At 33.7% G+C, this 15,207-nt stretch overlaps 1 protein-coding gene and 1 long non-coding RNA gene across 2 annotated transcripts; both read left to right on the top strand.

Annotated features, from left to right (window-relative positions):
- Nucleotides 1–1,291: 1,291 nt before the first annotated feature.
- Nucleotides 1,292–4,040, top strand: LOC140751997 (FAST kinase domain-containing protein 5, mitochondrial). The gene is made up of 3 exons (XM_073086166.1): nucleotides 1,292–3,077; nucleotides 3,381–3,601; nucleotides 3,909–4,040. The coding sequence occupies exons 1-3, from the start codon at nucleotides 1,472–1,474 to the stop codon at nucleotides 3,996–3,998; spliced, it is 1,917 nt and encodes a 638-aa protein (XP_072942267.1). The 5' UTR covers nucleotides 1,292–1,471; the 3' UTR covers nucleotides 3,999–4,040.
- Nucleotides 4,041–9,142: 5,102 nt separating this feature from the next.
- Nucleotides 9,143–14,229, top strand: LOC140751998 (uncharacterized). The gene is made up of 2 exons (XR_012103406.1): nucleotides 9,143–9,313; nucleotides 13,935–14,229. It is a non-coding gene; the product is annotated as an uncharacterized LOC140751998 (long non-coding RNA).
- Nucleotides 14,230–15,207: the final 978 nt, after the last annotated feature.

Genomic DNA, 15,207 nt, shown 5'->3' with positions numbered 1-15,207 from the left:
TTATTATGTTAATATTCTTTTTTTTATAATATAGGAGTAGCAGACGAGCATACAGTCCGCCCATGGACATATGTAATCAACCCCAGATAGGATTAGATATTCCCACCTAAGGTCGGCCACAGATGCGCCGCTACCCCTGAGAACTAAGCTGGAATGCCTCGGAAAGTCTGTCTCCTAACACACCCTTCAAACCGGAACACAGCATCACCCAACACTGCTGTTATTAGGTAGAAATAGGTGTGGCGGTAGTGCCTCCGGAGTCGAACCACAAAGGGTTCTACCACCTTCAACCAATCACCTATCTTCATCTATCTTTATAATATTATAATAGATTATAATGCATTTTGTGTGTTTCAAATGATAGTATTTGTTGTAGAAGTCGATAAGTACCTAACGAAGTAGATGATCAATGCAATATGTAAATACAAATGTTAATGCGATTTTGGAGATACTATATCTGTTTCCTATAATCTTGCACCACATTTTTCGTATTTTCGCATCTTTTGCAAAAGAAAAAACACTATATAATGTATTTATAGTTTATAGTACTGGTTTTGCACAATAAGTCCAGGAAATATTTATAAAGTGGTTATTTAGCCTTTCCTATGATGTAAATAGCGATGAAACCTGTAAATGTTTAATAATACCTTTATGTGCATACAGTTATCATCAATATTAATACAAATCACGCTACGTGACGTCATTCAAAGAGCGCGTAAAATGGCGGCGTTCAAATGTGTCAAATTTTATTGATACTTTAAATAATTTTTAAAAAAATATTTCAATCACTAATAAAATTGTTTATATTTTTTACTATGTTAAAACGATGTGATAAGTGGTTTAAAATAATAAAATAAAAATGTGCATATTCCCTATTGCTTATATGGCATTCATTTAATGCAAAATTAAAAATTAATTTATTTTTACCCTCTTGCTACATTATCGCCACCAATTTAATGACTTTCACGGTACTCCTTCACTCTACACTCTATACAAATAATATAGTAAACTATATAATACTGTATGTCTCCGCTACGAGTACATTATATATTAAAGTAAATATAGTGAGGCTGAAAAGCAAGACGCCAAGGCCGTAAAACACAAGAAAAGAAAAGTATAGGTTTTCTGTGCTCTATACCTACCAAGATGAACTATGAAGATGAGTGATATCATTGTTAATAATGAAAGTACAATAAAGTTAGGCTGAAAGGCAAAAAGCCAAAGCCGTAAAACACCATTAAAAAAAAAAAAAAAAATGATATCATTGTCAACTTGACATAGTTGACAATACTTGACATTTGACATTGGATAATGTTCAGAACCGAAATTAATTTTAACCTGGTTATTCATTTATTTTATTTTTATTTATAATATTGTCGTATTATGTGACTTATTGAGACTCTTGTGATAATTGGAATAGTAATCCACAACTACGAAGAGCTGAAGTGTTTGTAAAATTGTTGTAGAAATCATGGTTATATTATTAAAGATGTTCAGAAACATTTCACATTTCAAATTTCGGAACAAATTATTGTTTGCTGTTAATAAAACAAATGGGTTTCAAAGGAATATTCATTCATGTTCAAGACTAAACGTGAAAATGTTTATGGAGTTTGAAAACAAATATGCATATAATATTATGAACAATAAGGGCTATGCAGTTAGTTTAAATTTTGCGAAAGCATGGACATCGTTAAAAAAAGATCAATTTGAACTATTAATGAGAAGTAATTGGTCAGAAGTGTCACCACAAGAAATGTTTAGTATCTTTCCAAAGTTAGGTGTGTATTGCACTGAAAATAACTTATGTATATCGGAAAATATATTCGATCAATATATAGACTATCTTACAGATAATATAAAATGTGCGACCGACCAAGAATTAACATCTTTATTTTATTCTGTAAAACAATGGCCAGACACACCATCAATTAGGACAAGGAATTATATAGAACTATGGGTTGCATTGGACGATGAATGTTTAAAAAGAATGCCAAATTGGTCATATGATGAAATGCTCTCATATCTTGCACTATTCTTTATGTTAAATGTGAGTAGGGTCAGTGATTTTTGTAACAAAAGTTTACAAAGATTGGCAAGTAAAGCCAAACACCTAACTCCTGCACAAATTGTACAGACAATGTTTTTTATTAGTATATTTAGAAAAGCACCTTTTGATATGCACAATTTGGAAGTGTTCATTGAGAATCATTTTACAGAATTTAGTATAGACGAGTTAGCTATAATAAGTATGGGATTTTTTAAAGCTAAGACTCCGATAAGGAGTATGACACTGATTTCAAGTATTATTGGTAAAGTGATTGAAAATTCAAAAGACATACATGAAGTCTCATTAGCAGCACTATTGAAAGTTATCCGGTATTCTAAGAAAATAAACAATGACTCTTCAGTTTATGACCTGCTGGATGTGATTCAACATGAAGTGCCCAGGTTATCATTGATGTCTAATGTTCACATGGCCTTGGTGGGAACATCCACAATGACATACCATGAAGGTTGTTTAAGTAAAATAGCAGATTTTTTAAATAGTCGCATATCACAAGCCAGACTAAAAGATCTTGAAAGGCTGGTGTTATCATATGGGACATTCAATTTTAAACCTAAAACTCAAGAGTGTTTATTTACAAAAGTCATGAATGAACTTCGAAAAACTGAGAGAACTATTGAAATAGAGAAACATGGCCGGTCATTTATTTGTTGTGTAGGGTACCTGGGTCTTTTAGAATTCTACCCTTTTGATTTAATAAACAAAGCATTATGTCCTGAGTTACTTGAAAAGACATATGGGAAACAGAGTTATGCTTATGGGAGAGAAGTTTTAGTAGTAAATAATTTAGCAAAATTGTTCTGTAAAGGTGAAATTAATATGCTCAGTTCTAAAGATGTAAATATATTAGCAAAGAAATATACAGATTATGTGCCATGCGAGAACTACACAAAACAGTACAATGTTACTGAAAGGATGTTTTTAGATGTTAAGAAAATATTGATAGAATCTCGTGGAGGTGCCCAATATGTTAATGGAACTCATATATTAAGCCATCACCAACGAGGAGGTAATAATTATTTTAAAATTAACAATGAATTCACAATATATGGTATATCAAGGTTTAGACATGAAATTTATAGCAGAAAATACATCTATTTAAAATAAATATTTTTTATCTACATATTTATTAATTATTTATGAATAAATTATATTCAAGATGGTGTGGCTATAAACAATAATGTTTAAATGTTAATAGTATTGCCATCAAAGAGAATTTTGAAGTAGTAAAATTAGTACAGTGATTTTTTTTTAGCAATGTTACAATATTATAATAATATATTTGGTATACATAATTGTTTTTTTTTTTCAGATTTAATAATATGCAATGATGAAAATGGTAACCCATTACCAGTTAATGAAATGTTTAAGGATAAGAAATATGGCGTGATCTATCCGCCCCCTGATGACAACAAATGGATTGTGCTAGTTATAGCAGGACGGAATTCCATGATTTACAAATTTGATACCCCTACTGGTAATTACCAGGCAAAAGTTAGAGAACTTAATGCTCTTGGATTCCGTGGTGCCTTGGTAACATAAAATTTGTCTTTGAATGTACATGAACTAAGTTAGAAATTGCAAATTTTATTGCAAAAACATTAGGAAAAATCACACCAACTGCATAGCTTATTTCATTAAAAGAACCTATTTCTTTGACTCGTGATTGATAGTCTAGTGATTGATAGATAGTGTGGCAATAGTGAGAATATTATTAGACTATTAGACTTGATAGTATTGATACATCAATACTATAGATAGCATTTATATATATAGTTTATGTATAATTATTATTATAATATATTATACCTACTTTATAAATAATTTTTATTTCTTTCAGGTATTATGGAACATATATTCAAGATGCAAATCAAAAGAAGAAAAACTGGATTATATCAATCATTTAATAGATGAAGTTACAAAAAAATAAACAAATATTAAATTAAGTATTAAATGTTTTAAAAATATTTTATTTCTATCGTTTTATTCTGAGAAGTAACCAGCATACTACAAAATTACTAAAGAAGGATCAACCAAAGCTTTTTATATTGAAATCGATAAGTAAAAAGATAGCAATTTTTTTAACATATCGTATCTAAGACATAGATTAGTAAAGATTACTCACTCCAAGAAAACAAGAAAATATACCCAGTTTTGAGAATTGAAATAGTTGCGTAAAAAAGTTTTGCCACGTCTCCGTGCTAAAATGTCCCTAAAATATTTGAAATAATCATTTATTACGTAAATTACGCAGTATTAGTTATTTATTCGTAAATTTTCTCTAAAAATGCCTATTTGTCAAGAATTCAAAAACAGAACTTACTAATAAGCAGTTTGTGGCTTCATTAAATTTCAAGGCGGTGAAGTATCTTTACTAATCTATGATCTAAGAAAAGAAGATATTATGAATATTAAGTAGCATTAAAAATATAACAAAGTGGTACTTTCTTCATAGACCTGTATTTTTAACCGACTTCCCAAAGGAAGAGAGGTTATCTATTCGTCGCGTATATTTTTTGTATTAAGTAACTTAAGTAAGTATATATAAAGTATGTGGAGTGCAGTGCACTCATTTTGACGAAGTGTCATTTAGTCCGAAAATAACCTTCATTGGCATCGGATGTCAATTGACACCAATAAATATGCCGAATTGTGCGATAGTAAATTGTGCAAATTCCACGGGAAAGAATGGCACGAAAAATATTTCCTTTTATGGGTAAGTAACACTTTTCTTGCCACCTCAATCCTGGTCGCTTGTCGCGTCATGCGTGCGTTAAAGACATCATCCGAAGGACCCTTGTTACCGTCAACGTGCCGGCTTGCCTAATGCTCGAATGGTATCGCACGTGACGATGGTAAGCAACCCGACGGTATGGACTCTTGTTCCCTGGAAACAAAGGAGGTCACTTGTATGGGATGCGACTTGCGTGGATACGTTTCAGTGACCTCTACGCGCGCAGGCGGTGCGGCATTGGCGGCTAAATCTGTCGAGCGAAGAGGCGTGAATATGCAGCCTTGGGGGAAATTTGGGGTTGGTTAAATGTATTATTAACATTTTCTGCTGTATTACGCTCTGGGGGGTTACTACCATCCCTTAAAACAATAATATTTCAATCATACATTGAAATTTCGTACCACGACCTCGTTGAAGTAAGTTTATTTTTGGAGTTTACTCCTTAAGAAACGATTTGAGTTATAAGGCCCGGTACGGAAATTTTATGAGGAGTAAAATCAAGTGTAACACGAAAAGTTGAGGCGTAACGTAGAAAGAGACAAACATATATATCTGTAGGATTGAACGTGTAAAAGAATGAGATGGAATACATTACACAGCGTATCTCATTCTCGGGGTCTCCTCTTTGCGCGATACTTCGTAGTCTCCTGTCTCACTGTATAGTTCACTACACCTCCAGTCTGAGAGTTGAATGTGTGCGTATGTTTGTACGTGTGTGTTGCGCGCCTGCATATTACGAAGTTCTGCCACAACTTATAATTCAAAGTGAAAGAAATCAATCATCCTAAAATTGGATTTGTATAAATTGAACACAATTATTATTATTATTATTATTTATATTATTTTGTAACATACTTTATGTAATACGCATTATTGAAGTAATATAAATAATCCGAATAATTACAGATATAATTGTTTGTTTCTCTTATCATTTTAGCAGATGCGTTCATTTACCCTTTTTTTCTATTCGATATATGTATATCATAATTATCGTTCGTAAGGAGTAAACTCCAATCGTGCGTCGTAGCTGACACACACACACTTTTTTTATAATATTACAATAAGCAGTTTTGTATTATGTCAGTCGAAATTATTCATTCTTTTTTTTGCAGGAAATTTAATTTTTTAAACAAAATATGACTATTTCAATTGCTTTTATACAATGGATAAGCGAAAAATTAATTAGTGTTTAAGTTTGTTCAACTGTGTAAGACCAATCACAATCAAAACCGTAGTGCGAAAGAGATGACACTAGTTTCGATGTCTCGTTTCCTCTTGGATAAGGAATAGACAAATTACACATTCTTTTATATCACTCGATAAAAAAAAAACTATTTCAAACTGTTTCAAAACAAAATAAAGTTGATGCAATATTGAAAAAAAACTTTCCTGAACTACCATGGTTTTTAAAAGATGGTGGTAGTCACCCTGGTACATATTTCAATGCTAGTTTGGTAATTTTCCGCTATTTTCGCCTTTATCGCTGAAAAGATCGAAGATTGAATCGATTTATTGCACTTCGAATCGATTCAAGAATCTATCTTTTTCTCTTTGAAGAAAAAACTTTGATCAAACATCGGTGTTGCTAGTAAATTGGCTAAAGTCATCCAATTTATTTGATCAACTTTATATTGGACAAAAATATTTGACGAGTGGAATACCACCCTTAAATACTATTGAGAACATGCACATTATTATTTTATTATTTTAAACCACTCATCACATCGTTTTAACATAGTAAATAATATAAACAATTTTATTAGTGTTTGAAATATTATTTTAAAAATTATTTATAGTATCAATAAAATTTGACACATTTGAACGCCACCATTTTACGCGCTCTTTGAATGACGTCACGTAGCGTGATTTGTATTGATATTGTACTGTACTGTACGCACATGAAGGTATTATTAAACGTTTTCAGGTTTCATCGCTATTTACATCATGGGAAAGGCTAAATAACCACTTTATAAATATTTCCTAGAGTTATTGTGCAAAACTACTACTATAAATACATTAAATAGTGTTTTTTCTTTTTCAAAAGATGCGAAAATGCGAAAAATGTGGTGCAAGATTATAGAAAACAGATAAAGTATCTCCAAAATCGCATTAACATTTGCATTTACTGTAACAAACAACAATTTTAGGTAAATAATTTTAAAATATTGCATTGATCATCTACCTCGTTAGGTACTTATCGACTTCTACATCAAACACTATCATTTTAAACACACAAAATGCATTATAATGTATTATAATATTATAAAGATATGTGAAGATAGGTGATAGGTTGAAGGTGGTAGAACCCTTTGTGGTTCGACTCCGGCTGCACCACCGCCACACCTATTACTACCTAATAACAGCAGTGTTAGGCGATGCTGAGTTCCGGTTTTAAGGGTGTGGTAAGGGAGACAGACTTTTCCGAGGCGTTCCAGATTAGTCCTCAGGGGTAGCGGCGCATCAGTGGCCGACCTTAGGTGGGAATATCTAATCCTATCAGGGGTTGATTACAGATGTCCATGGGCGGCAGTAGCCACTTACCGTCAGGTGGACTGTATGCTCGTCTGCTACTCCTATATTTAAAAAAAAAGAATATTAACAAAATAAGTTATGATCAGTTAAATATTTCTGAATTGAACTATGTATAAAAACCAGTTTATTAATTTTGCATATTTTAAGTAAATAGTCCGATTGTGCTTTGACAAAACGACTTTCAATCATTGTTCTTGATTATTCCTAATAATACTATGTAGAAAAGTCGCACTAGGTAAAAATAACACTGTAGGAATATAGACAAAAACAATTTTTCACTCAAACAGTTTAAATATCGACGCCGATAAAAATCGTAACACGCTATGTGACGTCATTTTTCGATTCGACCAATGGGAATGCGTTTTGCAAATTTTTATTTTATTTTTATTCGAATTTCGCTCGCATAATTTACGATTTTTGATTAAAGTTTTAAACAATTTAATACGAAATAAAGAAAAAATATTGGTTTAGATGTAATTTCATGACTGTAATGTACCGAGGAAAAAAAAAATAACAAGCAACTCTAAATTACATGCATATTCCCTATTGTCACTAGTAATTTCAAACTGGGGTTGTAATGTATATGCCAGTCTCTTGGTCACGGTTATTATATCGATTTTGGAAATGGATTAATAATTATGTTTTAATAAATATTTTGTAACATTAAACTATTTTTCATTGCAATAATGTTTATGTTTAGTTTTGTTTTTAATACTTACTATTATATTTACAGGTTTCCAAGTGACCCCAACATTAAAGAGAAATGGATTGACGCGTAGAGATACGCGCGAGATAGGTCGACTATAGGTACATCGAGGTGTTGAAGTGTGTATACAAAGCCGCCACCATGTCAGTCCGAGTACACGATCAGAGGACGAACCCTATCCAATTGCAGCGGGGAGTTAGACAGGGCGATGTTGTATCGCCGAAGCTGTTCACCGCTGCGTTGGAAGATGTGTTCAAGCTGATGGAGTGGAAAGGTCTTGGCGTTAACGTCAATGGCGAACACCTCACACACCTTCGATTTGCCGATGATATAGTCATCTTGGCAGATTCGCTGAGGGACCTCAGTAAAATGCTAGGAGACCTCAACAGTGCCTCACAACGGGTGGGTCTTAAGATGAACATGGACAAGACGAAAATCATGTCAAATGTCCATGTCACACCCGTACCGGTAGTTGTTGATGGCACTCCTCTCGAAGTTGTTGACGAGTACATTTACCTGGGACAAACGATCCGGATGGGTAAGTCCAACTTTGAGAGGGAGGTCACTCGAAGAATCCAACTCGGCTGGGCTGCGTTCGGGAAATTACGGAGTATCTTCTCGTCCAAAATTCCTCAGTGCCTGAAGTCGAAATTATTCGAGCAATGTGTGTTGCCAGTGATGACATACGGCGCCGAAACGTGGTCGTTTACTGTAGGCCTAGTTCGAAAGCTCAGAGTCGCTCAGCGTGCTATGGAGAGGGCTATGCTTGGTATTTCGCTACGAGACATGATTCGCAACGATGAAATCCGTAGACGAACTAAGCTTACCGACATAGCTCTCAAAATTAGCAGGCTGAAGTGGCAATGGGCCGGCCACATCGCTCGGAGGACCGATAACCGGTGGGGAAGGAAGGTCCTCGAGTGGCGACCACGCGTAGGCAAAAGGAGTTCAGGCCGCGCCCCGACCAGGTGGACCGACGACCTGAAGAAGACGGCGGGAAACCGCTGGCTTCAAAGGGCACGGGACCGGTTGGAGTGGCGCCAATTAGGGGAGGCCTATGTCCAGCAGTGGACCTCAAAAGGCTGATGGATGGATGGATGGATGGATTGACGCGACCGGGCGTAAAGATTGGTTCCCAACAAAATATAGCCGAATTTGTGCGGCACATTTCCATGAAGCGAGTTTTAGGGAAACCAAAAAGTCTCGAAGACTGATTTCAATTGCAGTACCGACTATTAGTATTTTGAAAACTTTCACTGATGATGATGATGAAGTTAGTGAATTTAAATTAAGCTTCTCTAGTAGGGTGATGCGAATGATAACGTGATAGTAGGCATAAAGGATTTGATAACAAGACATATTTATCCACCGCGTTACAACTTAATAGTCTAAAAGTAGATAAAATCATAATGTTTACCTTTCCCTACTGTCACAATATGTCACAGGTGGAAAATAATTATAGATATAATCTTAACTTGACATTAAATAATTTGACATGTAATAATAGTATGAAATTTCATATAATAGACATTAACAATTATGTTAAAAAATTTTATTTGACAAAAGATAAATATTATCTTAACCGATATTTAAAAAGACAGGTAGCTGTTTCGCTATCATATTTTTTTGATATTACAGCCAAGAACTTGGCTACCAAGGTTGCTTCTATTGAGCGATCTAATAATATTGACATTTCTTCTGCCAATAATTTGGCTAATTTTGACATTACCAATAATTTAAATTAATTAATAAGACAATAGAGACAACCTCTTGCAATACTACTAATAACAATAATTACATATCAAATTTATCATCGATCAACCTGGTGCATCAGAACATTCAAGGTATGATAGGCAAGGATCTAGAAATAGAATTATTCTTAGATAATAGTAATGTGGATATTCTTTGTATAACAGAACACTGGTTGAAAACCGAGCAAATCCAATTTAATTTTTGTAAGCATCAGGTTGCCAGCTCGTTCAGCAGAACAAACATGATACGTGGCGGTTCCCTCATAATTGTTAATAAAAATATAGAATATAAAGAACGAAAAGACATCGTGAACCTGTCTGCTGAGCGAGTTATTGAAATCTCTTGTATAGAGTTTGACCAGTTCCTGGTTGTTAACGTATATAGACCCCCTATTGCATCTTACGAGGAGTTTGAAAAGATAATGGAAGAAGTCTTATTTAAAATCTCGAATTCTAATAAGGGAATTATTGTTTGTGGGGATTTCAACATCAATATACTAGAAAATACACCTCAAAGTAAGAAAATTATTCTGCTTTTTAAATCTTATAACTTATACAACATTTTCCGAGAACCGACTAGGATAACTGCTATAAGCTCAACCTGTATAGATAATATTTTTACGGACTTAAAACCTTTAAATACATCAATTATACATAATTTAGAATCTGACCATTGTGGTCAATTAGCAGTTTTCCCTAGGAAAGTTAAGAAAGTCCAAAAAAAGGAAATTAAGTTTGTTCCTATAAATAATAACCGCCTTGAACTATTTAAAAGCAATTTGGCTCAAAAAATTCCTTTTTTGCCTGTACACGGTGACCCTGATATATTATATAATTCTATGTTTAATCTGATCAGTGGTGAATTTGGCAAAGTTTTTAAACCGATAACTATAAGTGACACTGCCAAATTTAGTGAATGGGCAACTAAAGGTATTTTCAAAAGTAGACAAAAATTATATGAATTATACTATGAGAGATCTTATAATCATAATGTTAAATTTAAGGAATATGTAAAAAAATATTCTAAAATATTTAAGATGGCCTGTTCCTGTGCTAAGTCTCTATATTTAAGAAATAAGATTAAAAAGTCATCAAATAAAATTAAAACAACGTGGAATATTATTAATAGTGAAACTAATAAGAACTTGACATATCAGCAAGACTATACTTTAAAAATAAATAATACTGATGTAAAAGGGGATCTAGAGGTGGCATCAGAGTTTGAGAATTTCTTTACTAACATGCCTATTTTAACAACTAAAACTCTGAAATCATCTCCTATTTCCGCTGAAAACATGCTTAAACAAAGTGTAAATGAATGTAACACAGGATTTGAATTTTCAGTTGTTAATGCGAATGATATCATTAATGCCTTCAATAGTCTTGATTCTAAGAAAACTGCAGATCTATGGGGGCTCTCCGTTAAAGCCGTTTCTTCCATTATCGGCCTTATTGCACCGCACTTGGCTTCTGTGTTCAATGCTTGTGTTACTTGTGGTGTTTTTCCTGACCTTATGAAACAAACTAGAGTGATTCCCTTATTTAAATCGGGATGTAATACTGATCCAACCAATTTTCGGCCAATTTCTATTCTACCAACATTAAGTAAAATTTTTGAAAAAATTGTTTTAAATGAACTGCTGAAGTATTTTAATAAAAACAAAATACTTCATGACAACCAATTTGGTTTTAGAAGGAATCGCTCTACTGTAGATGCAGGGATTGAATTGTTAAAACATATTTATGAGGCCTGGGATGATTCGCGTGATGCCCTTGGTGTGTTTTGTGATTTATCTAAGGCCTTTGATTGTGTCCACCATGAGACACTGGTCAGGAAATTACACCACTACGGAATCAGGAACAAGGCTCTCAACCTTTTGACTTCTTACTTAAATAATAGAATTCAGAAGGTTGATGTAAATGGTACAAAATCGCCCGGTGCTTCTGTTACAATGGGCGTGCCGCAGGGTTCAATACTCGGTCCATTTCTGTTTTTAATTTATATTAATGACTTGCCCTACTATGTAGGGAATAATCACGAGATTGTATTGTTTGCTGATGACACTTCACTTTTATTTAAGATTAAAAGACAATTAAATAATTATGACGAAGTAAATAATGCTCTCTCGAAAGTTATCCATTGGTTCAACATAAATAATCTTCTTCTTAATGAGAAGAAAACTAAATGTATCAAGTTCTCGTTACCCAACGTGAAGCATGTTGAAACCAATGTGTTATTAAATGGAACGGTTTTGGATCCCGTGGAGTCAACTGTTTTCCTAGGTGTTACTATTGACGCCAAATTGCAATGGGGCTGCCACATAGATAAATTGTCGGGTAGACTCAGTTCGGCGGCATATGCTGTTAAAAAAATTAGACTTCTAACAGATGTAGAAACAGCTAGAATAGTTTATTTTAGTTACTTTCATAGCATTATGACTTATGGTATATTGCTATGGGGGTGCTCGTCACACCTAAATGATATATTTATATTGCAAAAGAGAGCTATACGAGCTATCTACAGCCTGCCTCCAAGAGCTTCACTAAAAGAACTATTTAAAGAAATAAATATTCTAACTGTTATATCCCAATACATATATGAAAACCTAATTTATGTAAGGAAAAATATTGATAAATTTGTAAAACGGTGTGACACGCATAATGTAAATACAAGGAACAAACTTAACCTTTCTACACATGTTACTCGTCTCCACAAAATAAGTAATTCTTTTGTGGGTCAATGTATACGTTTTTATAATAAACTGCCCATCAAAATCAGAAATTTGTCAATTAATAAATTTAAAGTTATTATCAAAAACAAACTTAGTCGTAAAGCTTATTATAAAATTTCTGATTATATTAATGATAAAACAGCTTGGGACTGATCAATAACATAATTATTAGTTAATTAAGAAAATGTCAAAGTGTAGCGTATCTTGCTGAACAAACTTCTTTTTTTTTAGATAAATGTAAAGCAAGATACTGGAGCTAACGCTTTATTAATTATATGTAAAAATAATGGCATTTAAAAAAAAATTAAAAAGTGAATAATTATTTTTAAAATTAAAAAAGACAAACCCACTGAGTTTCTTACCGGATCTTCTCAGTAGAGGTCGCGTTCCGATCCGGTAGTAGTTTAAGAAAATATTGTAACTGACAATTTGTAAGTGCCGCCGTTGGCCTATACAAAATAAATATATTTCATTTCATTTCATTTCACTTAGCCACTAAGTGGCTAAGTTCAAGCAGAACTTAGCCACTAAATGTTTTTTTTACTTTGTGTAGTGATGTTAAAGTTTGTTGTATTTTAGTTTAAAAGTATTTTTTTTTAATTGTAGACTGGTATAAGTGAAGGAACCTTCTGTATCCTTTACATTTTACTGTAGATATACATCTACATATACTATAGATATGTTACTTGCCCACTAAACATCACAAAAAAGAGCGAAACGCGAGCGTGCACATTTTTCATTTTACTAACACATTACGACATAGACAAATATTCTATAAGGGACAGAGCTATTGGAACAATATGATAAAAAGTCAACTAGTGTTCGACATTGCGTTTCAATTTAGTTAGAACTAGTTTTAAAATATAAGTAGCCTAAGACCGAAATTCCGGGGGCAGTAGACCCCTTGAAAATTGCCCGGGTAAAGAGGGACACCTCGAGGCCCGTGCACCCCAGTCCTGGAGGCCCACAGGCCCACCGAGTAGGATGCCCACTTTCGTCCATTCATACGTAAATATCGACGTAAATTTTGCGTCTGTCAGTTTACTTGTGGTAGGAATACGTTGTCTGTTTCTGTTAGTTACGTAGTAATGGCGGACCAAACACGAAAAATAATCAGACTATAATGTTTTAAAGCTTGTTTATTTTATTTGCATAATTTGTACATTTACACATTGCACAAGAAGGCATTTTGAGGCTTAGAAGACTAAAATAATTACGTTTAACGTGTACAGTGACATACGCGTCAATACTATGCCGCGCGATAGCGATTGAAGTCGACGTACACCAATTGGTGTGTTTTGAATGTTTCAAGTTTTGCCCGCTAGTAACACATCTTTAGTTTATATCAATGTTCTAGGTATTATTACAATAACTGTTAAATAAATAATTGATTAATTATTGTGTTTTACAGATTTTGGATCAAAAACTTACAGCGAACAAACCATTACAATGTGTGTTACAGAACTTTCACCGAACATCTAAATCAAATGACGATACATCTATAAGTACGCCTAGGGAAAAAATAATACGCAAACTACATGTTGCACAAAAGATAGTTATGCAGCAAAAGAAGCTAATAAAAATGATGAGGGAGCGGATTCGCCGTAGAGACCTAAAAATTCTAAGGCTTACTAAGATTATAATACAACAAAAGCGTAGTGCAGCGACAAGTACCGACAAGTAATTCAATAAATGGTTAAGAAATATTTATTTTGTATTTTTTTTTGTTGATATCTTTTCAGTTATTTTCTTTTGATATATTTTGTTGACTTTATGGACGACACGGAAGATTTTTTGTCACCAAAACATTCGCAGAGCTCTAATAAAATAAATATAGACGATCGATTTTTCTAAAATCGATTTTCAATCTTTCCTGAAATGACTGCTGCTCAATTTTTCGATATTTTTAAAATTTTTAATTTCTAAATAGATTTTTATAGAAGAATCGATTTTCCCCAGGCAATAAATTTTTGGGTTTTAAGATATTAAAGTACATAAAGTAAAACTTCAGTTATTTGCCAATAAAAATAGTTATTTTCACACACACACACACACACATGGATTGGATAAATATTAGTGTACATGTTAATTGTACACTAATATTTATCCAATCCATGCCATCCATCCAGCCCACCCTTCTTAAGTGCCACAGCATTTGTTTATGAATAGTGAACCTTAATTTGATGTTTGGTATGTCCAAAGTGGGTCCTTGGACAGCGATTTATGGCACAGACACTTGATTGATTGTGAGTTATTGAGCCACGCACCTTTTTAGTGTTTTAGTCAAATTTTGACTGTTATACTGAAAACATAATGTGGTGCAAAATTGTGGAATTTTGTTTCCTTTCGGAACTTCTTGTTTTATTTTTTTGTTTTCCATTGTGGTATTATTTTTTTAAAACCTACACATACCCCTGAATGCGGCTGGATCCGCCAGGGCTGCGGGTTTAGCTGACGCTGGCCATAGCCAGCGTTGTATCGCTCTAATGATAGGTGTGCAGCGAACAACTGTGCGGGATGCGATTCGGCGCTTCCGGGAGACAGGATCCTTCACGCGCAGGTCTGGACAGTCGCGTCACCGCTGCACTTCAGCTCGAGATGACAGGTTTATTGTGAGCAACAACTTACGAGATCGCTTCTCTACAACTGTTGATACAAGAAGTCGACTGTTCGAGGTGCATAAA

The sequence above is a fragment of the Epargyreus clarus genome, unplaced genomic scaffold, assembly GCF_041222505.1.
Source record: "Epargyreus clarus isolate Ecla_fem2 unplaced genomic scaffold, WU_Ecla_fem_2.2 ptg000023l, whole genome shotgun sequence".
In the NCBI taxonomy this organism is placed as follows: domain Eukaryota; kingdom Metazoa; phylum Arthropoda; class Insecta; order Lepidoptera; family Hesperiidae; genus Epargyreus; species Epargyreus clarus.
Note: the sequence above shows the minus strand (reverse complement) of the source record. Positions and strands in the feature narration are given on the sequence as shown.